The sequence below is a fragment of the Letharia lupina genome (assembly GCF_014066315.1).
Source record: "Letharia lupina isolate WasteWater1 chromosome Unknown contig_12, whole genome shotgun sequence".
Taxonomy (NCBI): Eukaryota; Fungi; Ascomycota; class Lecanoromycetes; order Lecanorales; family Parmeliaceae; genus Letharia; species Letharia lupina.
Genome location: NW_023502981.1, coordinates 818,005 through 842,148, shown reverse-complemented (window position 1 = coordinate 842,148; position 24,144 = coordinate 818,005). Strand labels below are relative to the sequence as shown.

The 24,144-nt window shown below is 50.2% G+C and overlaps 11 protein-coding genes across 11 annotated transcripts; 6 read left to right on the top strand and 5 right to left on the bottom strand.

Moving 5' to 3' along the window:
* Positions 1–342: 342 nt before the first annotated feature.
* On the top strand, positions 343–1,488 carry HO133_001286 (uncharacterized protein; the record flags this gene model as incomplete). The annotated part of the gene is made up of 3 exons (XM_037292216.1): positions 343–884; positions 947–954; positions 1,409–1,488. 3 exons carry the CDS (start codon positions 343–345, stop codon positions 1,486–1,488), a joined length of 630 nt encoding a protein of 209 aa, XP_037151635.1.
* Positions 1,489–2,247: 759 nt separating this feature from the next.
* On the bottom strand, positions 2,248–4,214 carry HO133_001285 (uncharacterized protein; the record flags this gene model as incomplete). The annotated part of the gene is made up of 4 exons (XM_037292215.1): positions 2,248–2,305; positions 2,369–2,424; positions 2,471–3,907; positions 4,053–4,214. The coding sequence occupies 4 exons, from the start codon at positions 4,212–4,214 to the stop codon at positions 2,248–2,250; spliced, it is 1,713 nt and encodes a 570-aa protein (XP_037151634.1).
* A 1,999-nt stretch (positions 4,215–6,213) lies between these two features.
* On the top strand, positions 6,214–8,044 carry HO133_001284 (uncharacterized protein; the record flags this gene model as incomplete). Its single annotated transcript, XM_037292214.1, has 2 exons — positions 6,214–6,691; positions 6,957–8,044. 2 exons carry the CDS (start codon positions 6,214–6,216, stop codon positions 8,042–8,044), a joined length of 1,566 nt encoding a protein of 521 aa, XP_037151633.1.
* A 390-nt stretch (positions 8,045–8,434) lies between these two features.
* HO133_001283 (uncharacterized protein) lies at positions 8,435–10,208 on the top strand (the record flags this gene model as incomplete). The annotated part of the gene is made up of 3 exons (XM_037292213.1): positions 8,435–8,537; positions 8,591–9,010; positions 9,058–10,208. 3 exons carry the CDS (start codon positions 8,435–8,437, stop codon positions 10,206–10,208), a joined length of 1,674 nt encoding a protein of 557 aa, XP_037151632.1.
* Positions 10,209–11,428: 1,220 nt separating this feature from the next.
* On the bottom strand, positions 11,429–12,628 carry HO133_001282 (uncharacterized protein; the record flags this gene model as incomplete). The annotated part of the gene is made up of 3 exons (XM_037292212.1): positions 11,429–11,590; positions 11,711–12,286; positions 12,323–12,628. 3 exons carry the CDS (start codon positions 12,626–12,628, stop codon positions 11,429–11,431), a joined length of 1,044 nt encoding a protein of 347 aa, XP_037151631.1.
* Positions 12,629–14,017: 1,389 nt separating this feature from the next.
* HO133_001281 (uncharacterized protein) lies at positions 14,018–15,124 on the bottom strand (the record flags this gene model as incomplete). Its single annotated transcript, XM_037292211.1, has 2 exons — positions 14,018–14,995; positions 15,044–15,124. The coding sequence occupies 2 exons, from the start codon at positions 15,122–15,124 to the stop codon at positions 14,018–14,020; spliced, it is 1,059 nt and encodes a 352-aa protein (XP_037151630.1).
* Positions 15,125–15,427: 303 nt separating this feature from the next.
* On the top strand, positions 15,428–16,546 carry HO133_001280 (uncharacterized protein; the record flags this gene model as incomplete). Its single annotated transcript, XM_037292210.1, has 1 exon — positions 15,428–16,546. The coding sequence occupies one exon, from the start codon at positions 15,428–15,430 to the stop codon at positions 16,544–16,546; it is 1,119 nt and encodes a 372-aa protein (XP_037151629.1).
* A 1,578-nt stretch (positions 16,547–18,124) lies between these two features.
* Positions 18,125–19,495, bottom strand: HO133_001279 (uncharacterized protein; the record flags this gene model as incomplete). Its single annotated transcript, XM_037292209.1, has 1 exon — positions 18,125–19,495. The coding sequence occupies one exon, from the start codon at positions 19,493–19,495 to the stop codon at positions 18,125–18,127; it is 1,371 nt and encodes a 456-aa protein (XP_037151628.1).
* Positions 19,496–20,068: 573 nt separating this feature from the next.
* On the bottom strand, positions 20,069–20,725 carry HO133_001278 (uncharacterized protein; the record flags this gene model as incomplete). Its single annotated transcript, XM_037292208.1, has 1 exon — positions 20,069–20,725. One exon carries the CDS (start codon positions 20,723–20,725, stop codon positions 20,069–20,071), a length of 657 nt encoding a protein of 218 aa, XP_037151627.1.
* Positions 20,726–20,960: 235 nt separating this feature from the next.
* HO133_001277 (uncharacterized protein) lies at positions 20,961–22,326 on the top strand (the record flags this gene model as incomplete). Its single annotated transcript, XM_037292207.1, has 3 exons — positions 20,961–21,180; positions 21,245–21,747; positions 22,096–22,326. The coding sequence occupies 3 exons, from the start codon at positions 20,961–20,963 to the stop codon at positions 22,324–22,326; spliced, it is 954 nt and encodes a 317-aa protein (XP_037151626.1).
* A 523-nt stretch (positions 22,327–22,849) lies between these two features.
* Positions 22,850–23,897, top strand: HO133_001276 (uncharacterized protein; the record flags this gene model as incomplete). Its single annotated transcript, XM_037292206.1, has 3 exons — positions 22,850–23,014; positions 23,077–23,442; positions 23,499–23,897. The coding sequence occupies 3 exons, from the start codon at positions 22,850–22,852 to the stop codon at positions 23,895–23,897; spliced, it is 930 nt and encodes a 309-aa protein (XP_037151625.1).
* Between the last annotated feature and the right edge of the window lie 247 nt (positions 23,898–24,144).

The following is a 24,144-nucleotide window of genomic DNA, read 5'->3' as shown; positions in this document are numbered from 1 at the left end:
TTCCCTAGTGCTTTGCAATCATGCGCCTACCTCCCTCCGTGAGAGGTACACCCTGAAGGTGGGGGTACACAGGGCATTTGGACCATTCGCATGTTTCTTCGTGGGCGCAAGCGAAATTGCATGTCCTTCCAGCCAACCGGTGCGTTGCGCTGTAATATGTACAGCCGCCACGCGGTCGGGGTTTTTTCGAGGAGACCCTGCATTGAGTTCTGAGATATTATTACGAGAATACGAGCACAGTATGGCGACAGGTTCAGCTAGGCTTGGATTATAAGAGGAGGATATCCTCTTCAGCGGCAAAAAGTGGGATACGTACGACCGGGGGCCTCGAAGTGGTCGATCATGTACGTCTGGGGGAAGCCGCACGGATTCATCCTCTCCGTCATCCTCATCTCCATCGCAGTCGCAGCGCCTTCCGCAATCCCCGTTTTCAAAAACGACGACGTATCGGCGAATGCCCCACCACAGCCTGCCCCGTCGACCGAGGCGCTCTGCCCCGACCCGCTCCTCCCCAGGATCCCCGTCATGCGGCAACTCCCCGCCGGCGTCCACGTCACCGTCGCCCACGGCTGGGTCATCACGGCCCGCGCCATCGCCAGCTTCATCGTCCCGGTGCAGACCATGGCTGCGGTCCTCGACTCCTTCTACCACGACGCTCTCGTCCAATTGGCCACGAGCTCTTTCGAAAACAAGCCGCATCCGGGCCATGCTTTCGGGTTGAGTATCGGCAGTGTGAACCTCGCGCTGCGGGCCGTGAATTCGGGCGATTACCTGACGTGGGAGGCATGCGAGGTTGTTGTGGCGAGTCTGCTGCATGATGCCCAGATGGGTTTTACGGGCCAGTTCCGGAGCGAGTGGTATCATGCCGAGTCGGGGGTCTTGCTGTACGTTAGCTTGGGGGTGTTGCAGAGGGTTGGGCTGGGGCCTGTGGGTGGGGGGGTTTGAGTTTCGGGGGTGTGTGGGGATGGAGTCGTATGGATATTAGATGTTAGAGTAGCGGACGAGAGAGAGCTGACTGTGCGGAAAGGTGTATGTAGATCCTTCAGGAAGCCAGCTTACCGATTCCGCTCGGCGGTTTGTGTCGATACTGCGCATTTGTTTGTCGTAGCGGTCAGTCGGCCTTTGACCCCAAATTTCCTAATGAATAGCCGGGTGCAGCAATCAATTCTTCAACTCTGGAATCTCTTAGAACTCCCGGGCTTTTCGGACACGGTGTCCCAGCATTCATAACTTCAGGTTTCTCCTCCGAAACCCAACGGGCAGACCACTCGGCGCCATGCGGTCTTGACGACGGAATCCGCATTACCGGCCCTCTCGAACCGAGAAGCAACTCCCCTCCCCATCTCTTGTAGCCAGCCGGGACCGAGAACAAGCTGAATCCGGACAACACGTACTGAAAAATTCGTAGCCAAAGGCGCCGTACGCAATGACAAGGAAGCAGCGGTCGAGGGAGACCGCGACGCAATCGAGGACGAGGAGATGGAATGAGAAGCCAGATTGGCAATATGGATACGGGTTGGACACGGATGTCGACTCGGAGGAAGAGGTGGGCGAAGAGGGTATCGAAACCGGGGACCATGTCGGAATGCCGGTTGAGGGAGGAGCTGAGGGGAAGAGATGGTGCTCAGGGATGATAAGCGAAGGAGAATGTTATTGGTGAGGTTGTCGGGTTTGTGTGCTCTGTTTGAGGTGACTGAGCTGTATGGTGTGCGCGTTGACGGAGGGGGGAAAGAGGGAGGTGGAAAGAGGGAGGCTGGCATTGTCGTTGATATAGTGTGGGAAATGAGGATGGGGGCTCCGGTACGATATGATCGTAGAAATGGCTAGTTTCAAAGCCTTGGCAACTTGTCCATGAGACCTTTCCGAGAAGTCAGATATTTACAGACATTCAGGTGAAAAGCAACCTGAGTAGACAACAGATAAGGAGCGGTCTTTTGCATGAATCATCAAGTCCCGCTTTTCTGGATCCAGCTTTAGATTTCTAACATGCATGCATACATACAACGCACGAGGTATAAAATGTCGCTAACAAGGTCATTATTCCTTCAGATTGGGGGTATCTTTGATGTGTGATCTCCACTCAACGCCGTTTTTGTTTAGTCTCATACTCTTGCCTTGCCTGCCTTTTCTTCCTAGATTGGTTGATGCCTCTGCGCTGCAACTTCCGCATGAATTGCTGTCTGATGAAATTGCGCCTAATATAAAAGTCAGCTGCATCTCCAGGATTCGAGGTTCATGCTGCAGATCTCACATCAAATAGATCGTTACTACGAAGCTGACAGGAGCTGCGATCTCCCAGAAGTAGCTGCATGTTGTTAGGAAGGACCTTTGAGTAGGACTTTTGAGTTGGTAGTCAAAAGTTACTCACCCGTCGCCATGATTATGTGCACCAGTAAAATTGACAAAATTCATACCGAAATAGCCCTAGAAAATCAGTTGGTAGCCTTGGGCTGTACGTAGGAGCACCTACGGTTAAGAAAGTCAGAGGAAGAAACAGTATGGTGACAACCGTGAGTTGTTTCATCGTCTCGTTCTGACGGGCACCGTTCTTGTTAAAGATCAGATCAATCATATTATCAGCCGCGTGCGTCATCTGGCCCAGTCCGTCTGTAATCTGGATAACGTGATCTTCAACATCCCCAAGATACACTTGTGTCATGGGGCTAATGGTAACACTTGAGGAGACGCGTTTCGGAGGGTTGCCGTTCAAGCCTGGCGTAGGAATAGGGTCGCTCGTGTGGTCTCGCAGCGCGTTGACGAGGTTGACGACAGGAGACAGATTGCTCTTGAACTGGACCACCTCGGATGTCAAGACATATAACGACGTTGTGTGGCTGATGTCCGCTTCTGTAAGCACATTGAGCTCCAATTCGCCGATGGCATCCTGATAGGCTTCGGCTACTGGGAGTGCCAAGTCGATGATGGCATCGATGATGGCCTGTGTAATCATACTCGCATCTGCCGTGCGTCGCAGAATGGTCTCTTTACTGCTCAGTCGAGTTATAATGGGAGATTCAATATCTTGGGCCGAGGATTCGAAGAAAGAAACCACAGTATTGTCGGAGATCAGGAAGATTGAGACCTGCTCAACGCCCACGCCTAGATCTTTCGATGCGAGCGCGGAATGCTTCTCCATGAACTCGATACGCTCCTCATTCGGGCCGCCATGGTATCGTTGAAGTGTGCGGACAGTAGTAACAGGGGCATCCATGGTAGAAGAGGAATGGGCCTTGATGAAAGCATTGCCTGCATCAGCGAAGCCATTGCTCGTCGGGTCAACGTAGCCATTGCTGGGGGTGTGCATTTCTGCCGCTGAGTCCAGGGGCTTTGGAGGCTCCTTTGCGTTCTTCTCATTCTTCTTCCTTCGGAAAGACGAGAAAAGCCCCTTCTTCTGTTTCCTTTTTCTGGTCATTCCGTCGTCGGAGCCCCACTCCTCGCATTCTGAATCGCAATGGGTATCGGAGTGGAAGTGGATGAGCTTCTGCAAAGGAAGGACGATGTAGGTGTGATCTGAGTACCAATCGGCTTTGGTTCTGTTCCTAGGATTTATGAGATCTTCAACGGCCAGCCGATGCAAATGTTTGTCATTTCCCAGCAGCTTAATCACATCCCAGCTTAGCCCGTTGACGTTGATCCATCTACATGCTGCCCAGTCAGGCCTTGGATTGTCCATGAAATCCGGCAGAGTCTCATTGTCAAGGTGTGACAGTCGTATATCATCCACCGAAAAGTCAACGATTGTTATGTCGCACTGAGCATGCAGGTTCGGCGCCAACGACGGGTGCGGATGCGTTGCTGAAGTGTCTATGCCTGGCTCTTGACCTGGATGCCAGTCTTGACCTCGTATTTCGGGCTTGTAGGTCTTGGCTGTGTTGGAGCGGTTTGGCCGGCGAAACCTGACAGACTCCTGTATGATTTGGCAATTAGCAGAAGATTTCTAGGGTCAAACCCGGGTCGTGAGAGATGTTCCAGGAGTATTTTACTCGGCGACATGTCTAGCAACTTCAGATGCATTTCAACTGGGAAGATTTGACTCGGAACGCACGACTCACTATTGGAGAAATAGGTTGCTTGTATCCTTTCTCCTGAGACTGGATGGGTGACTTTGGGGACTGTGCCTCAAGATCGATGTGTGATGGTCGCATAGGCGATGACGAGGTGTTCAATTGCACCGGAGTGGCACCATCACGGCCGTAATCTCGTACCTCAGACATTGTTGCGGTCTCGTTCCTCAAGGATTGAATCTGGCAACATTCTCCCCCGAGTTCCCCACTTTGATGCCAATGAAGGCATCGGGGAGCGCCGCCCGACACTAAGGCGGCAGGGGGTTTACTAATCAACCGAGATCTAGCAAAAAGGCGGGAATATTCACCCCAACAAGCTAGGTAAGAGCAAGAAAATAATATCGTATTTTACAGAATCCTAGTTTTTTAAAAATAGAAGAATTTCGCTCAGATATCCAAACAGAGATTCCTACTAAGGACTAACCTATTTTACACTTTGGCGTAACATCTCTCCCCCATCCCCCATCCCACACCCCCACCCCCCCCGTAAGACCCGAAATATCACCCCTGCGAGAACTTTGGAAATCGCCTAATTGAAGGCATCGGGGATTAAAAAGCGCCACTGGATTAAAACCCCTGCCGACCTTACTGTAGTAGGAGTACCTTAAATTTTACTCTACAATCTCCTCTCGTCCCCGCAGCTAGTCCCTAGCCCAGCTCTTATCTTTAAAGTACTTAACCTAGGTACAGTAATGTACTAGAACCATTGTCATCTTCCTTTTCCAGAGCTTGAAATCTGATCCGCAATACATCTGCTTTCATCTCTGACTTCTATCCACCATTACTCGTATCCCTTGACATCTTTTGCAAATACGAGTATGGTGGCTTGCGAAAAAGAGTGGCTAAACAAGATTTGCCTGTCACCATAGCCGTTTGTTAATCTATCACCGTCTTGGCTCTGCGAAGGGTATGATAATCTCGAGAGAAACAGATATCGATTCTCTCGAGATCAGGGACTCTAAACGACTGATATGATAGATTGTGAGTAAATATGCTAACTACAAGCAAAGCAAACAGATTTCAGGGAGAACCCGGCATGCCCGTCCTTATATCTGTCTCATACAATCATTTTGTACTACACCCAAATCTGCCGTACTGCTCACCACCTTGAACCAAGAGACAGAGATATCGGGCTTCGCATCTGATTTATTCTTCTTTGCTCCATGGTCTTTTCTCTTGCCGTAAGAATCAATACCGAAGGTTTACTTGACCCTCAAAGTAAGTCCTATCAAGGGCAAGCATCGAGTCGAATTTGTCCATCGGCCAAGCGAGTGTTACCATGGTCGCCAGGGATTGCGCTGAGTTTCAGCATCTCCCGGGAAAGAAGGTTTGGCGGGAACCCTTTCCTCATTGGGACTGGTCGCAAACTCCTTGCTGGTCACCTCTTGAATCAGTGAACTACGCCTCTCCAAATCTACATGTGAAACTTCCTTGTACCGCCCGCGGCGGCGCTGATGACCCGTGAAACAACAACAACAACAACAATAAAAATCATAGTAACGTTTCATGTTAAGCTCTGCAAGTAATATGCTTCATCATCTACTCTTGGCTGTTGGTTCTTCTGCTAATGACGAAAAATTGGGGTCCAAAGGTTGCGGCCCCGAAATGTACGAAGCTGACCACTTGTGGGAGATGCACCTTCTAAGATATATTGTAAAGGATTAAACGGTGCTGCGAAGCGTTCAAGCATGGCAGTGCTTGTCTTCATTCGAAATTGCCAATACCGTTCCACTGTTTTTGGCAGCAGGATTAATATCCCTGTCTTCATTCTCCAGTCCTGAATTCCCTGCTTTCAAAGGCCGCCTTGTAACTTGTACATTTGGCTCTTTTCCTTGCACACGACCAAGGAACGTAAAATCTCTCCGTGCATGTGATTTTTCTCTCTTGTAATGCTCCCTGATGCCATGGCCCCAATGCGTATCTGCACGTTGATATTTACACTTGCCTCCTCGTTGGTGTGGGCAGCTCCTTATGGCAGCTCCGGATCTCTAGCCAGCAGGCAGTCGACGGAGAAGCTCGTCTTCTGTCATTTTATGGTATTGCACCTCGAGAGCTCCCGATTGTTCATTGTATCTGGCTGACCAAGGAACTCGAATCAAAGATTGGCGTCGTAGATGACAGAACCAGCTCCTCCGACTATGACAATGACATGCAGCAAGCCAAGGCCGCTGGGATAGACGCCTTCGCGCTTAACATCGGCATAGACGGCTTTACAGGTACACAACTTGATTTTGCATACGAGTCTGCCCATTCCAATGGCATGAGCGTCTTTATCTCCTTCGACTTCAACTGGTACTCAACGTCAAACACTTCAGGCATAGCAGACACGATTGGCACTTATGCAGGCTATCCAGCGCAGCTCTTGATTGACAGCAAGGTCTTTGTCTCTTCTTTCTCTGGAGATGGCTTGGACCTTGCTGGCGTCCAATCTGACTTGACAGCCCACGAGATCTTCTGGGCGCCCAACTTCCAGCCAAATAACATTGCCTCCGCTGATGCGCTCTTCAACTGGATGGCATGGCCGAATAATGGCGACAACAAAGCTCCAGACGCTGGTAATAACTTGACAGTCTCTGAAGGCGACACAAGCTATACAACCGCTCTTAAAGGGAAACCCTACGTTGCACGTAAGCTTTCATCGCCACATCAAATCACCGACATCCCACTGATAGGACTGATGCAGCCGTCTCTCCTTGGTTCTCGACCCACTTCGGCCTTGAGGTCAAATACAGCAAAAATTGGGTCTTTCCTTCCGACCTTCTTTGGTTCGATCGCTGGACTGAGATCCTAAATCTTGGCTCGCAGTTCGTCGAAATTCAAACCTGGTATGAGAACGGAGGCTTAGTCATTGGCACAGCCGGAAGACTGGAAAAGATGCTAACACGGGCATAGGAATGACTATGGCGAATCTCATTACGTCGGACCTCTCTCATCTCCTCACATCGACGACGGGAACTCGAAGTGGACAAACGACATGTGAGACTCTGCATCATATCGCTGTGCCGAGGGTTCGAATTGACTTGGACTTTAGGCCCCACGATGGTTTTCTTCAAATGGCCAAACCTTACATTGCTGCTTTCCACGCCGGGTCCAAGACTGTAGATAGCCACATCGAGTCTGACCAGCTAATTTACTGGTATCGCCCTACCCTCAAGTCTGCCTCTTGTGGCTCCACGGACAACTGCGAACAGCCGTGGCCTAGTCCCACACCCAATCCCAACTACTTCACTGGCAAGCCCAACGGCTATGATACCATGGAGGATTCTGTCTTCGTCATTGCTCTCCTGACTTCCCCTGGAAGTGTTACCGTAACTTCTGGCGCCAATGGGCCCGAGACATTCGGTGCTCCGGCAGGCGCTAGCTCCTGGCAGGTGGGCATGGGAACGGGCAAACAGTCATTCTCCCTGACTCGTAATGGGCAGACAATTCTTAGCGGGGACAGTCTGAAAGACATCATTAGCGATTGTGTTTGCGGAATTTACAACTTTAACGCCTATGTCGGAACGCTGCCAGCTGGAGCGTCGGACCCGCTCTCAGCAGATGGCTTGAGAAGCTTCACCAACAGTCTGTCCGCCACATGCCAGCCAACGCCTTCTCTTGGCACCGCAACAGGAGCGGGGACAGGGGTTGTTGCTGTCCCTACTGCTGTTGGCACTAATTCTTCGGCTTTATCAATGATTGGCGGTACTGGAAACTCTACATCATCAGGCAGTGGTGGTCCCCAACCCTCAGCAGTCAGAATCGCAGTATCACCTCTTCAAGGCTCTGGCGCGACATCCTCATCCGCCGTAGCAGGAGCACCGGCAACAACATCGCAGACTCCTACAACCACGTCATCGACCACCGCAGCAATTATGGGTAGTGGAAGCAAAACAATAACAGCGCTGAGTCAGCTGTTCCCAACGAATTGTATGCATGCTGGCTTTGTGTGGGGAGGACCTCCAGGCTCAGATCCTGCTGCATGGTGTAATGGTGGATGATTCTTCGGGTCTGGTATTTGGGGGTTTGGGCACATGGCGAGTCAGAACCTCTGGCACAGACTCAACATTCCGTTACTCCTTCAGGCTGGACTCATGGTGGGGGATCTGCCCATTGATTGACTCGTGGGTTGACTTTATGATCGGGTTGAGTGACCATTTCGAACAAGCCGATTGACATGCTGAAGGAGTGCACATGAATGTTTGTGTAGCAGCTACTAAAGGCGCTTTTTGTGTCGTCATACCTAAGGTAGCTCTTCCCTCAATAGTGAATTCTCGCCCGCTGGCTAGCGCCTCTTTAGCGTAACTTTCAGCTAAGGTAAATAATAAAGTAAGGTAAGGTAAGGTCAGGTAAGATAAACAGGCATGAAAGGTGCCACCAACCAACTCCCAATGGCTCCCACTGAGAGCCCACAGAACAGGCATGTACCGTTGCTACCTTTCATCATCGCTTTACTGCTCGTTAAATCAAAACCGAGTAACCTCTCGGGTTCTGGTGAGTAAAGTGACTCTGTAAGTCCGTGGAGGTCTCTTAATGATCATTTATAGACTTTCGCAAGCAGATGGCTTCGTACATCGAAAACGGGCCTCGCTCAAATCATTCTCCGGAGGTCGACGCTCATGTCAACATCAGGGCATTCTGGCATAATAGATCTAATCAATTGGAGGAGGAGAAGGCTACTTTCGAAGCTAAAGTGTCTCAACTTCAAGCTAAAGTATCTCAACTCCAAGCAAGAGTCTCTGAGTTGGAAGCGAGAGAGATTCTATGGAAGTCGAAGAGCCCTGAGGTAGAAGACTTGGCTCGATCGCAAAAACTCAAGCGGAGGAGGGATGGCGAGCCAGCCGAGAAGCCTAGCAGAAGTACGAAGCGCGCAAGGAGAAAGATTAGCGCAGTGGCTTTGAATACGCGAGATGCAGTGCTCCAAGATCTTATTAGTAATGAGACTGGCTCTGAATGGGACGAGCTTGGTGAGTGGCACTTTCTGCAACAAGACCATTCGCCGCTTACGAGACAGGAAACAATCTTCTGAACAGTCTCCGAAATCTTCAAGGAAGCCCGATAGCGAGAAAGGGGAACCCGTTAGGGCCGAAAGACCTCGCCTTGAAACTATCCACTATCGCCACCGACATATGCCGCCAGGTGTCTGCGATCGATCTTCCCGCCAATCTTCACGAAGTCCCTAGTACTACACTTCTCGGCCCCACCCCAAGATCGAAGAAGCAGTTGGTTACCTATCCTCAAACAGAGCCTGAAGATATCATTGAGCAACGCCTCACCCCAATTGGACGAACATTGCCTCACTTCTTGGTCCATCTTCGCACTCTCAGCCAGATTTCTGGGAGTGAAAACCTCTATAGACAAGTTGAAGACAGATTCATCGACGCCTTCCGTGTGCTTTTCCAGCGTATCTGTGACTTAGCAGTCGCTGATGTGAAGTCGAACCAAGACAGGCCTAGGACCACGAAGTGGGATGGTGGCCGGAAAAAGCAACCTGGTACGATTCCTCTCGACGAGAGACCAGCCACATCACCAATCATTATGAAACTTTGCAAGCTCGCGATATCCATGCTGTTCCATCTGGATCCCATACAGTCCACACATAAGTCGATCCTTGAACGTTGCCTTTACCTTCTAGTTACACGAGTGGGAGAAGTGCTTAAGGCCTTTACCATTGGAGAAAGACCGTTTGGGATTCAGGAAGATAATACGACATCGAGGCATGACCCGTCTCCTCAAGAAGGACAACAGCTCAAAATTACCAGTGCAGCAAGCGAGGTAGAAGCTTCTGAAGCTCAGGCCCCCTATCTCATCTGGATATTGGACCGCACCCAGCGATTCAGCTCAAGCGTGAGCTCCCCAACCAAGGCAACCATTACGTCTCACGATGTTCATCGGCGAATTGAAATAGCCCAACCAGACAGCTCACATAGCACCACATACGACGACGCCCGCATCCGGCTCCAGCACACCTTATTGAACGCCCTATTTGGGCCCGCCGCTCGCTTTGAACCTGCTTTGGAGTCTCCACATGCCCTGCCAGATGACGAGCTCATGACCGGCTTTGAGACGCAATCCGAAACGGCAGACGTCAGGGATTGGTTCAAGAATGAGGTGTGGCGACTCATAGGGTGGGACGTGCTAAGGGGAAACATAGCATGTGACTAATGACGGTATGGCAGGACAGTGAAAGCTGTAAAATTTTAGGGAAGCACTCGTCCATTGCTGAATATGCTTCATGTTACTTCATGTCGGTTGCGTTTACTGGGGTCGAAGTCTGGGCATTTGGCATGATCCATGGTAGCCAGAATGGGAGAACAAGATTTTCGAAACATGGGATCGCTTTCCCAACAAGATTTTACTGTGCCAGTGCTGTTTCCATCCGAGCTCTCCGCAATAGTGCACTCATTGCCCAAAACCAGAGACTTCCTCGGGCCCGAAGCAGACACATGTATAACCATTTCCAGGTCACAATCCGCCAATATGCAACAGTGACAAGTGCCCAACCCCAGTCGTCCTCGGACTCCAAGCCGTAAAATTGAATCCAAGCGGTACAGAAAAACACAAGGTATGATCCCCACGGTACGAACAGCCCACGCAGCATGGATACCCCAAGGGTCAGAGCCCCTCCGATAATGACCATCAACCTCCAACGCGAAGCTTTACCCCCGAGTCAGCACAGGGTTAAGTATGAGGTATCGTCTCGTCGGTTCTGGCCGAGAAGCGCCGGTGGGGGTATATGAGTGGTTGAAATCCATCATCACGAGCGACCGCGCATTCTGTGACTTGCATCCCCGCACTCGCCTACCCGTCAGCATCAGCCGTCTCTCGGGCTGTTGTATGATGCGCTATGGCGAGACATGGTTGAGGACCGTTTCGATGGGCTAGCGCGATAAACGCTGTCTGGGATCGGTGATGGAGTAGCGTAGTGTGTTTATTTGAGGTGAGGTACTTGCACCACTTTCGGTCGAGTCGTGGGGGATTTGGGCCGAGACGTTTGAATGCAGCAGGAGGAGTTTGTAGATGCATGCTGTGTATATGGCGCTGCGTCAAAGGTCTTCCTTCCCTGTTCCGTTCTAGGCAGACAACCAGCGTATCGATGAGCGGAGTTGCAAGGGGGTTGTCGGATCGGCTTTTTACTAATGTCTGCGGTGGGGTTTGGATTGTTTCAGCTAGGGGTTTTCAGATATGGGGCTCAAGGTCGCACAGACGCGTCGAGAATGGGCAACTTCCAGCAGAACTTCCGGCACCATCTAAACAACTTCTATATCCTCGCATTCACCCTCGTCAAATGCTTCGCCTTTCATGATGCCGTGGATATACGCTTCTCCGACCAGTCGAATACTTATGCCTTCTTCCCTGAGGATGAATGGTACGTTGCCACCCTTTCACAACCAGACACAGTCGCCTGGCTGAGTTGTTGCAGGGACCAGCCCGATGGAGCCTTTTGACGTCCTTGCCATACACTTGCCCATTGCAAAAACCATTCTGTCACTGAATCCCTTCCATTCGACTGGAGGTCTGATGCCGAATCGTGGAAAGATGAATCTCTGAACAAAGAAACAGTACATTATGAAAGTAATTATAAGAAACGAAGAGGAGAGGTTCGATTTGTGTAGGACTATGAGGCTTTTCATGGCTTCGTCGAACGAAAGAAACTCCTGTCGTACTGTATTAAAAGTCTCCAATGTGCACCCCGCGCAGAGTGTCTGCCAGTATGCATCGAACATGTCTTCGCCAGTGACATAATTCTGCTTCTTGGAGCGTACACCGGCGACTCGCTCGCAACTTAGTTGCCAGAGCAGCTTTGCGCGCCCAATATCAAGATACTGGCGCTTTGTGAAGTCGGTGGCAGCGATGCTGTGTTTGTCCGCATACCCTACGACGATTATGCGGTCTAACTGGAAGCCTGTTAGAACGAGCCCACGATTACTCTTGGGCTGCTTCCATGCATACTGAGACGCTCTGGCAGCCATGTATGTTGCGCGTGTGGAGCTGAATTCGTTGTGGAAAGTTAAAGTGTATGCCGTTCGAGGGACACTCCAATCCGGGACCCAGGACGGAAGACTAGTTGATTTTGAAGCGGACACAGCTTCTACGGAGCCGAGGATTGACAGACTCTGGTCATAAGCAAGGCACGATAACGCAACCTTTTGATAAACATCTTGAGTGGTGGTGTCGTAGCTGATCGTGACCTGATGTTGTGATGCCTCGTCTGCTAGACCGAGCACAGCATATATTTTGTCCTCGGACTTAGTAGCCAGACTGTCTTAGTGACGCACAATAAGCTGCGAGAGATGAGGTCGTTTCGTCTCATCGAACTCTTTTCGCTGTTCGAAAATCGCATAGGAGGTCTTCCTCCAGGGCCCATCTATAACCTTGCCTAGCACTGCCACGGCAAAGAGGGCCGCGCTCAGGTCTTCCAAGTCAATGGTGAGAGGTCCACAGACCACAGTTGCCTTGCGGCAGACGGAGACCTCATGGATAACCCATATGCGCCTGAACCAGCCTCGCTGGAATATCAAGAAGAGGTCTTTCGCTGTCTCATTGAAAGGAATTCGGAGGTCATCTCTACTAGAAAATGACATGCAGTTGGGATTTTCTGTGTTTGAAACTCCTCGCGCTGCTGCCAGCCGGCGTGCTTCCGAGAATGCATGCTTAGTTTGATTATCTGCTTTGCCAATCCACACCAGAACTGTTTGAAACGTCTCGTGTATATGCGGCATCAAGTGGATCTGTATACTTTTTTCCAGGTTGTCCTTTTGAATGATACATATCCCGTCGACCCAGAGTGTGCGAGCTCGATCTACGTGCCGCAGATGTCGAAGAGCATCATACAGATTCTCAGACACTGTCACCATTTGATCATTACATCTTATCTCTTTCCTTTTGGCCGTGTCTCCCCAGGTGTACGAGATAGCTTCGTAGTATGGCTTGTCTTCTAGCGATGCAGAATATAGGCTGAGCGTCACTATATCTTCGGGATATTGGAGATCAAGGAGTCGTTTTCTCGATTGCCCTGATTCCTGCGCGAGTGGTAACTAGTTTTTTTTTTTTTTTTTTTTTTTTTTTTTTTTTTTTTTTTTTTTTTTTTTTTTTTTTTTTTTTTTTTTTTTTTTTTTTTTTTTTTTTTTTTTTTTTTTTTTTTTTTTTTTTTTTTTTTTTTTTTTTTTTTTTTTATTTTTTTTTTTTTTTTTTTTTTTTTTTGGTTTTTTATTTTTTTTTTTTTTTTAAAATTTTTTTTTTTATTTTTTTTATTTTTTATTTTTTTTTTTTTTTTTTTTTTTTTTTTTTTTTTTTTTTTTTTTTTTCTTTTTAAAATCACATCCCTAGTGGTAACTGGTAGGTAGCTGAAACATTCCATTGCCGGCACAGCGGCTTGGCGGGGACGCTAGTTTAGCAAAATCTAGCGCAGCATAGCCAAGACTAGGTACCTCACTCTCTAGACCCTTAGTGAATTACATACAAAGCTAATGTAAGGAACACTCGCAAGTCGCAATAAGGTGCACGAATGACTCGACTTATCTCTGCAAATACAAAAATTAGCCCTTTGTTGGAGGGCTGGGTAAGTGGAATGATGAGCCAAGGGAGCATACCTCATGCCACCTTAGCAAGCTTAGACTACATGACCTTAGAGCTTTGATCACCCTTATCATCTTATGCAAAGCGGCAGCCCTACAGAAGTCGCCGCTGCACGGTTCGCGATCCCCCTGGGAATGACTTCTACGACAAGCCAAATCATTTTGGAGCAGCTCTCATAATGCGCTGATGCCCAAAATCGACGCAAGAATTAGACATCTTCAGTGCTTTAGACAGCAACTTTTCTGGCAGCTTGCCTGGCTGTTGTCAGTCTGAATGCTCAAATCGATGATCAACTAAACGGTTAGCTGATATTAGTCGTCCTTGCCTTTCACAAAAATGTAGCTACTTCGCATCTTACCCAGCTGAATTCAAGCGTCTAGACACGGAGTCTTCCATCAATACGTGGCCGACAACCTCTGGACCAGGTATGCCCCACTGTTGACGCCTTCATACTTCTTCCCACCTTTTTCACCTTCCCACGTTCCCGGCAACGCTTCGATCCTTTTATCAAAGTCGGGATTGCAGAAATATGCCACGGAGTACCTCGCCGGGTGTCCGTCCTCTACCTCCCTTCCCTTCAATGGTGGCTCTACCACTCTGTGCTTTGTGCTTCTGATCAAATCGTTACTCCATCTTGCCAGCAGATCTCCCGCATTCACCACTATCGACCCTTGGATAGGCTGAACATCCACCCAACCTTCAGGTCTCTCCACCTGTAAGCCTCCTCTCTGGTCTTGGAAAAGCAGCGTCACGCTCCCGTAATCGCTATGGGCACCGGCCCTGACCCTCTTTCCGCCTTCGAACCCTCCAGGCGCTACTGGAGGATAATGCAAGAGTCTCAACGTGTTATCTCCCATTGTCACATAATCTTCGAAGAAGCCCGCATCTAGGCCCATACCGAGGGCTATCCCTCGCATGAGCACTGCGTGCACTTCTTTACACCTCTCAAAAAACCCCAGCATGGTCAGCTTGAACTCCGCCCCTTCGACGTCCATTTTGTCCGGCCATCGATTCTCATGACCTTCCTCAAACTCTCTTCCGATCTCGAAGCTCTCTTTCAAGTCTTCGCCTCCATGTTCTCGCTCTTTCGCAACGTCCGCTTTGGACATGCCTTGGCTGACTTTCTCCCGACCCATGCACACATAGCCCCTATTTGAGCGGGCTGTGGTCCATGCTAAGCCATCCTTCTGTGTCTGAGGGCGAGCGAAGAAGCGCGCTGACTGCTCGAAGACTGATGCGAGGAGAGATGGGGGAATAATTGAGGAGAACTCTGTGAGGTAGAGGAAGCCGGAGGTTCGGAAAGCAGAGAGTAGTGATTTGGCTGTTTCCAGGGTCGAAGGCGAGTGTGTGAGAAGAGGTTGCAGGGAGATGAGCTGGATATGATGGTTGGCAACGTCTCACGAAGAATGGTTGGGACTTACAGGGATTGGAAGTTCCGGTTCAGAGTTGAGAGCCTGTGAGGAAGGCGCCGCTGTTGGAGCCAATGCAAGAGGTGACGACATCGTTTCAAAGAATTGACGAGCTCTCCGCTGTCTGAATAATGAAGCGACGGGGAGAAGAAAAGAGACGGCATTTGGAGACCTCTCAACAGCCGCACCCGATAAGCGCACGGGCCAAGTGGGGCCGCTGTCAGAAAAGGTTGTCAACATTGGTCTCAATCCCCGTATGTAAAGTACCGTTACAATATCAAACTCTACTTGATGATGACGGTCTAAGCGATATCCAGGCCATGTTTGTGCGCGATGCAACCTAGGATATAGGGACTGCCATCTTTCCAATTCCAGCAGCCCGCTGCTCTCTTCAGTATGGCGACCACTCCAGTTGTGGATATCCATACGCACATATACCCAACTACTTACCTCACCCTCCTGCGCTCTCGCACCAAGGTCCCGTACCTCCTCGACCTTCCCGGCAAATTGGCTCCGCCGCGTCTCATAATTCTCCCCTCGGACGACGACCCAGCCCTCCCTGCGCATCAACGCGGCCGGCCCATCGACTCGTCATACTCATCAATGAACCAAAAGCTTGATTTCATGAAGACACACGGCATTACGACTTCCGTTATATCACTGGCGAACCCTTGGCTTGACTTCCTTAGCCCCGAAGAAGGACCTCAATGGGCCGCGAAGGTCAATAACGAACTTGAGGACATTTGCTCAACAAGTCAAAATAGCCTTTACGCTTTCGCAACGCTTCCCCTCTCCGCATCTTCTTCACGCATCACAGGCGAAATCCATCGCCTTCAGTCCCTGGCCCATATGCGCGGCATCATCCTCGGCACTACTGGCCTCTCCCAGGGCCTTGACGATCCTGCTCTCGAGCCAGTCTGGTCAGCTCTCGAAAGCGCCAAGCTCCTCATCTTCCTACACCCGCACTACGGCCTTCCAAGCTCTGTTTACGGGCCACGAGCTAGTGAGTACGGGCATGTCTTACCGCTCAGTTTGGGATTTCCGATGGAGACTACCATAGCGTTCACGCGGATGTGGTTGAGTGGAGTATTCGATCATCACCCCAAACTCAAAGTATTGATTGCACATGCTGGGGGCACTGTACCCTTCTTGTCAGGTCGAATCAACAGCTGCGTGCAACATGAGAGGCACTTTCCAGAAAATGAAGGTGGCGGCAGGGGCCCGAAGAGAGGTCTGAAAGAGGTGCTGAGAGAGAATGTCTGGCTGGATGCTGTTGTTTATTCGCCAACAGGTGTAAGAGCAGCGGTGGAGGTTGTTGGGAAGGACAGGGTACTGTTTGGGACTGATCATCCGTTCTTTCCGCCACTGGATGAGGGGAAAGAGGAATGGATGAGTGTGGACACAAATGTTCAGGCGGTCAAGGAGGCTTTTGGAGAAGATAAGCAGGGCGCCACAAAGGTGCTGGGTGGGAACGCGATTGAGCTTCTAGGACTCGATGTTGCAGGCGATGGCTAATCTCTTGTCTCTTAAGCCCAAGCATTCAAGATTTATTCAGGTGAAGATGCACGATTGTAGCGATGAAGGAAAAAGCATAGAAAGCGAAACAATAGCACGCTGAGAAGTCACACTGTGTTGAGGGGTTGATCCGAAAGAAATGGTGGATGAGTTGGCGGACGAGCCCAGAAGGCAATGCACAATGCCTGCCAAAAGAAAAAGATCTGACCCGAACCCATTACCAAAAGCAAAAAGCTCAGGCGGACCCGCGCCTTCACAAGCTCGCCGAAGAGAAGCGTGGGGAGTTGTCCGCGTACCCTACGAAAATCCCAGTGAAGGGTTTCCAATACCACAGCCACGGGCAATCACATCCGGGGCGAAGATACGGGCCTTATTGTATGTATAAAGATATTTCATCATCGGGCCTGTGCCGAAGCGTGGCGCCACTTTCGACAAAGCCCTGATCTCTCTTCTTTGCTAGCTTACTTGGCCTCCTGTGCTCATGTCTGCTGCAGGAGTAAAGTGAAATGTTGAAAAGGCCTCGCGAATCCCTGAAACAAAACCAACCCTTCACAAACCTTACAAAAAGCCTCAGGCGGAATCTCAAGCTCTCGAACCGTGCGAGTCCCCGTCCCCAACCAGGGTAGGGCCAGGCTCACGCCTAGGTAGTCCTCGTCAGGTCCTCTACCTGACGGGAAGGCGGAAGAATGATCGCTATTCACATACATGAACCGGTCTCTTTTACACTCCATTCCACTCCATACCTACTCGTGTCGGAAGGAGGACGTGAAGCTAAGGAGTTGAAAAAAAGGGTTCCAGCCTCTGACTCGAACTTGCCCCCCCTGAACTAAAAAGCCCAGCTCAGGCCGGTACCGGCCGATGAGCTAGTCAAACGACGCGGTCTGTACCCTGCCCCTCGCGGGTGACAAAAAGATCGGAACGCCAAGCCAGACTACTGCGCGGAGACGGACATACAAATTTCTATGTAGGTATCTCTCTGTTCTAGTATCCTGTCATTGCTCCTTTACCGTCCATGACTGCTCGTAAACTATTTGGCATACTAGCCACTCTCTCGTTAATAAAACGATCTGGAAATATTAGTCCACCCCTCATCAATTAGATTAGTGCCTTGGTCGTACTGTTGTCAGTGCGGGCTTGGCGTTCCGATCTTTTTGTCACCCGCGAGCCCTGCGAAAACCCCAATGGAAGGAAGGGATTTTATACCACATCCCCGTGAGGGGCGGGTGAAATGTTCTTATCAAAGGATACATGTTATCGTCCCTTTTCCCAGTGCTTCAAGAGTTGCGTATTCCCCTTGAGTCCATAAGAGGAACGATTCATGCGGTACGGCGAAGATTGTACTTTTCAAATAGAGGTATTTAGAGGAATTCGCGTGGGTATATGCTTCGCAAGCTACTTTAGCACTGCATGCAACAAACGTACGCTCGCTTTGCTTAATCGACATGCTTTTGGATGAACCCGCTCCAAGCTGAGTTGACGTCGCCAACGCTCGCACGCAATATCTATACATTGGCCGTTAATTACCCATGTCGATCGTTACAGATACAAGGTTGAAATAGATCTTGTGCCATACAACGCTCAGCGCTGCATATGCTCCAACGATTCATCCGCGGGCAAATCGCCCACAAAGTCCTCCATCCCAGCGTAAACTGGTGGACTCGAGGGCACGTCCTCGTATATAGGCGGCATCTCCTCGTCCCAGCTGATTCCCATACCAGCCCTCTCTGTGACCGTAGTCTTGAACTGCATCCGCAGCACCCTCGCCGAGCCGGTCGGCATAGCACCCTTGGTACTTTTGCCCGTCGTCTGCTCTTCCGCGACGATGATTTCGAGGACGAGGTTATGATGTACGGTAAGACCAGTAGGCGAATCGACATCGCAGACGGGCTGAGAGCTGGGTCTGATAGCGGCCATGAATTCCAGGGTAATTTCACCGCCCTGCGTATCGTAATCCGTTTTCCATCCATCCTTCATTTCATCGCCACCAATCGAGCGTGTGTCTTCATGTAGTATACCCTTGCCCTCGCCGCCCACTTTGTTCGTATGCTTGGGACAAGCGGGGCTGATGATCTTGCTATTCTCTTCTATCTTCCAGTTCATACGTCTGATGCGCCAGCGCCTCTGAATGTTCTTCAAGCTATTGTCTATGATACCAGTCATGCTCATCTGAACGGCGAATTCGCCGATTGGGTGGATGACGCTAGGTATAACTACCTTCACGTTCAAATTCGTAGGAGGAAAGACGCGGACGGAGATTTTGTCGCTGCCTGGCAGTGCGCGTTGGACTGTCAGGGTACGGGAGACAGTGATGGTATCGGACACGGCGCAGACGGCACGGCCGTCCAGAACGTAGTCTATGTGTCCAAGCTCACCGTGGGAGGTAGCGGGCAGGTGGCCTGGCAGCAGATAAGAGAAGGGGAAGGTGTGGATGCCGGGCTTGTAGTGAGTGGGCTCGGTGAGGAATTTCCAGGTAAAAAGATCGGTGTCTTTCACCTGACAGTTGGGACAGTCTTTGGTGATGGGTCTCTTGTTTGTGACCCGTGCGATGAGGGTCATTTGAAAATTCTGGAGCTTGATCCCAGGGTCGGTGACTGTGAGGAGGAGTTGGCCGGAAAGGAGGGCACCGGTTGACTGGTTCGGATTGCCGTAGAAGACGAGAGGCGGCGATTCCATGTCGATGGCCAACTTGGCAGGCTTTGTTGGAGCAAGTTTGGGGCTGTTCTTAGGGCTGCCTTTGGCTGGAGTATTGGATCCCTTTCCTCCCAAGCCAATGCTATGTCGTTTTTCCTTGTTGAAGAAATCCATAACGCCGACGGATGATTTTCGCTCGGGGCTTGTTCTCGAATCCCTTCTTTCTTCAAGATCAGGAATCTCATGAGAATTGACTTTAATGGACTTTGATGTTTTTGTAGACTTGATAGAGCCGCGAATTCCAGTTGGCATGGGCATTTTTGATTTGATTTGGTTGGTGGCGGGAATGTGGGACGGGAGAGAGACTAGAAGAAAGGATGTCTGCACAATCACAGTCGAATGGAAGAGAAACAAAGCAGCAAAAGCCCAGCTGGCTGGGAGATGGGATATATGTAATAAGCATGATGAAATGAATGAGAAGGTTTCCAGTTTCCAACACTTTCACGTGGTCATCGGATTGGCTTGATGTTGTTTTGAGAGGGTAATAGAAATGAATTTTCCGAGGAGCTGTAGGCACAAAAATGCAAAAATGCAGCGCTTGGATGTCGCAAGCCCGGAGCCCGGTTTTGCTTTGCTGCGGAGCACTTTCCGCTGACTCCTTCGCCTATGCTATTCGTTGGACTGAGGCAAGTCTTACGTAAATTCTGGGGAATTTTTGAGACCTAGACCACTTCCATCAAGTCCACCCTTCCATGAAAGATGGACTACAACTCTCACTAAATGGCGTGATGTCTATCCACATCAGTCTCCCTTCATGTCGTCTTCACTCTCTGTTACAGTATCCTCCTTCATGAACCATGACCAAGCATGCTCCATCAGAACATCAGAACATCAGAGCATACTATACCCCTTCCACCACCCCCACCCGGCAACCACACCCAAACACCCCACAGCCCACTCCCACCTCATCTCCACAATCGCCCACACCCACAGTGTTCCCAGTGGCGGTGCCTTCTTCATAACTGCCATATACGGGTCTTCGTTACTAGCATGAACAAGCCAAGCCCCGGCTGCCACACTCAGACATGCGAACAGTATCTGCGTGAGGAGGTGTGACGACTGAGGATGCAGAATGGACACTAGGACGAGGATTAACACCGGTGTAGGAGAGATGACAGTGCTGGTGTAGAGGATCGAGGTAAGCGATGGCGGCGTGGTCGCGTATTGATGATGGACCAGGACAGTAAGGGTAAAGTGTAGCATGGTCAGGGTCGCGGTGTAAAGAAAGACATCGAGGTAGGGCATTGTAGCATCAGGAGAGTTCGAAGCTGAACCTGTAGTTGAGAGAGTTCCATCTGGATTTATCCTCGTGGTTGTAATTGAGGGAGGAGAGCTTTGCGACGTGGTAGCGAGCAATTGGCGCTCCGAGGCAATGTCGAAGAGGGTCTTGTGGGTTGGAGCTTTACGAGATGGCTGGTGCAAAGGAGTTTCATTTTTAGTTGCCGGATTGGCTCGAGCTTGAACTCGACGCTCTCTGCGGTTGCTCATGGGATGGTTGGAAGGGGAGGTGGTATTCACGCAGGCTGAACAAAACATAAGGCCGGCTTTAAACCCTCGGAGATAGAGTAGCCGCTTCCACAGGGCGCTGGGAACGCCTCCGATGCAGGTATAGTACTAGTACCACGCGAGCTCAACGCCTCCGGTCCGTTGCTTTTTTTCCAGGGCGTCCTAAAAAAAGATAGCGAATCAAACATAGGACAGCTTTCGTTCCAAGCAGCAGAGCATGCAGCTCTACCTCGCTCTCGCCATTCCCATACTCTTGGCAACAGCATGGCTGTACACCGCGCAGGTCACACGGACTTCCCTCCCCAGTCTCCGTAACAAGCGCATCTGCCTTCTCATCGCCCATCCCGATGACGAAGCAATGTTCTTCTCTCCTACACTGCTCGCCCTGACGGCCCCGGAAACGGGCAACCATGTCAAGATCCTCTGTCTGAGCAGTGGTTCGTTCATGCACATCATTACCCCTTCCGAGGCTATTTCTATGCTGATTCGCTTCATACGCAGGGAATGCAGATGGCCTCGGAGAGATCCGCAAGCAAGAACTCGCTGCCTCAGGTGCAATGCTCGGTCTCCGCTCCGCCTCTGACGTCCTTGTTATCAATGATCGAAAGTTTCCGGACAGCATGACAACCACATGGCCGGCAGACAAGATCGCCCAAATATTGTCTTCCGCTTTCAGTCCTGTTTCCAATTCCACGAAAAAGAACTCACCATCTGATGAGCCCACTTCTACCATTGACACCCTGATCACATTCGACGCTCGTGGAATATCATCCCACCTGAATCATATCTCTCTGTACCATGGCGCGCGGCATTGGCTATCTTCGCTTATGGCGGGAAAGTCGGGTTGGAAGTGTCCTGTCGAGTTGTACACCCTCACAACTACCAACATCTTGCGAAAATACATCAGCGCCTTCGATGCGCCTGTGACAATGGTACTGGGAGGGTGGAGAGCGGCGGGAAAGGCACAGAGAAAGGGGAAGGAGGAGCCACCTAGTCTGTTGTTCGTGAGTGATTTTGGGCAGTGGAGGAGAGGACAGAGTGCAATGGTGAAAGCCCATAAGAGCCAGATGAGGTGGTTTAGGTGGGGATGGATAGGGATTGGCAGGTATATGGTTGTAAATGATTTGAAGCGGGAGATCATTACATGATGAGGAAACGAAAGCAAGCGAGCATCGAGTCTAAGGTATATAGACAAGACCAATACAGAGCTTGTTAGCTTAGGCGGGGACTAAGCCAATGTGGGCAGAGCTTTTGTTTCGAGCTCAACGAACACCGTTTCGTTGCATTGCCCTCGCAAAAGGTTTTTATCATAGTTTTTACAGAATCCTAGGTCGAAGCTTACTGTTAGCTAGTTCACTTATGCCGACCTGCGTCCGACCACTTCGCTGTTTACCGTTCTGATGGTGCAGCCGGAAAATCCTATCAGCAGAGCATGGCTTGAATCGACTCTGCAAATTGTGCTTCAAAGCAACCATCCCCTTGAATCTCCATTCACAGAAGGCCTCCTCTTCACAGGGGCTTCAGCATCTGAAGTCGAGATGCAGCAGGAGGCTCGGGATGTCATACAGCAACAAAACGCATAGAAGGTATTCCTTACTCAAGTAGGACCCGAGCAGGGCTTCGCGCAGGGACCTCATCTATATTACAACGGGACAGTATGGCAAATTTTGCGCGTACATGACGATACTGCAGGGAGCTTTGTGAGAGCTCTTGCCCCTTATAACCAAGCGCAACCGGAGTGAGTCGGCAACATGCCCACGGTCATATAGCAGGAAAGGCCGCTTTTTGACGTATTGAGTAATAATTTCCAGACATTGAGACTTCTTGGTGCCCGCTACCAGACTCTGAGTATCGCTGTCGCAGCACGAGCTCCAAGGACGGACCTCTGACCGTTACAAGGTCTCAGGTTTGCCGTCAAAGATGCGTACCGACTTCGAGGACTGAAGACTTCGCTTTGCAATACTGCTCATCTGAACACAAGCTCAACATCAAATATTACAGCTACGATCGTACAAAATATGGTAGCTGCAGGGGCTCATGTCGTTGCTATGACCAAGCTTAGTTCCATGATCGGAAGGGAAGAGCCAACAGAAGCTACCAATTATCATGCTCCGTTCAACCCTAGGGGCGATGGCTATCAGTCTTCTGCTGGGAGCAGCAGTGGCTACCTATGACTGGCTCGATTTTGCGTTTGGAGCGGATACAACAGGCAGTGCTCGAAGATCGGCTCTTGTGAAGGGCATTTTCCAAATGCGGCCTACCCAAGACGCGGTACATCTGGACGGCATTGTGCCTGTCTTTGAAACTTGGAATGCGCCAGCCATATTTTCAAGAGACACAAGGATGCTGAAGCCTGTCGTTTCTACTTGGTACAAGACCAAGGTTTCGGTCGCTCATACTGCATCACACAAGTCTGTCTCATTGTCTATCCCCTTGACTGCTTCCCTGTGGACAACAAAGTTCAAACGCAATTGATCGATGCGTTCCTGGATGATCTTGCGGAAACCCTCAACGCGGTCCTACGCAGATTTTCTACCGCGTCTCTGTGGGATGAGACTCGGCCCGACGAGGCTGGCCAACAGAACGTTCAAGATTATCTCCAGGATACTTACGTCAACAAGAACGTCCATGACTACTACTACTATAACACAGATGAATTCCGAAGGACATACGAAGAGCGATACCAAAATCGACCTTACGTTGTTCCTTCATCAACTGGAAATGGGAATTGGGCGGGGCAGTAACCCGGGCACAGCGAGATGAGGGCATGCATCAGCTCAACGTGTATAAAAAATGGGTTCTGGACTCCGCCATGCAACGAAATACAAATTTAGCATTCTTGATGATGCCAACCTCTAATTCCATGGTGAACTACCGAGATGCCCCTTCACCTCCAGTGGCACAACCGACTGGGTTCGATCCATTAATCCTATCACCAATCCTGGGCGCTCCAGACGTTGTCATTCCAATAGGAGAATACGAGTACGACTCAAGGATCAGTGGACGGAAGGAATTCCTGCCGGTCGCCGTGGATGTGGTAGGCCTCCCTGGCTCAGACCTCCATTTGATCGATGTCATTCAGCACTGCCTTGAGATGTCGGCGCGGCCAACAACAGTCAGCACTCGCCCTGGAATGCTCAATGACGACACCTGATCGACACTTCATGGCCTGGTTGACCAGATAAAGCCTCAGAGCACGATGGCGTATTTGATCTCGTGGTCCTGATCTCAATCGTTGTTTATCTTGAATTACATGTCACATGTCTAAAACTTTCTTTACCGGTACTGTCATTTTGACCAAAATGTTACCAATTCGTCGAAATGCTCCTCAGAAAGATTCTCGTCTTCAACCTCTTTGGATCCAGTGATAGGCTTCCAACCTGATGCCGCTTGCCTGAATA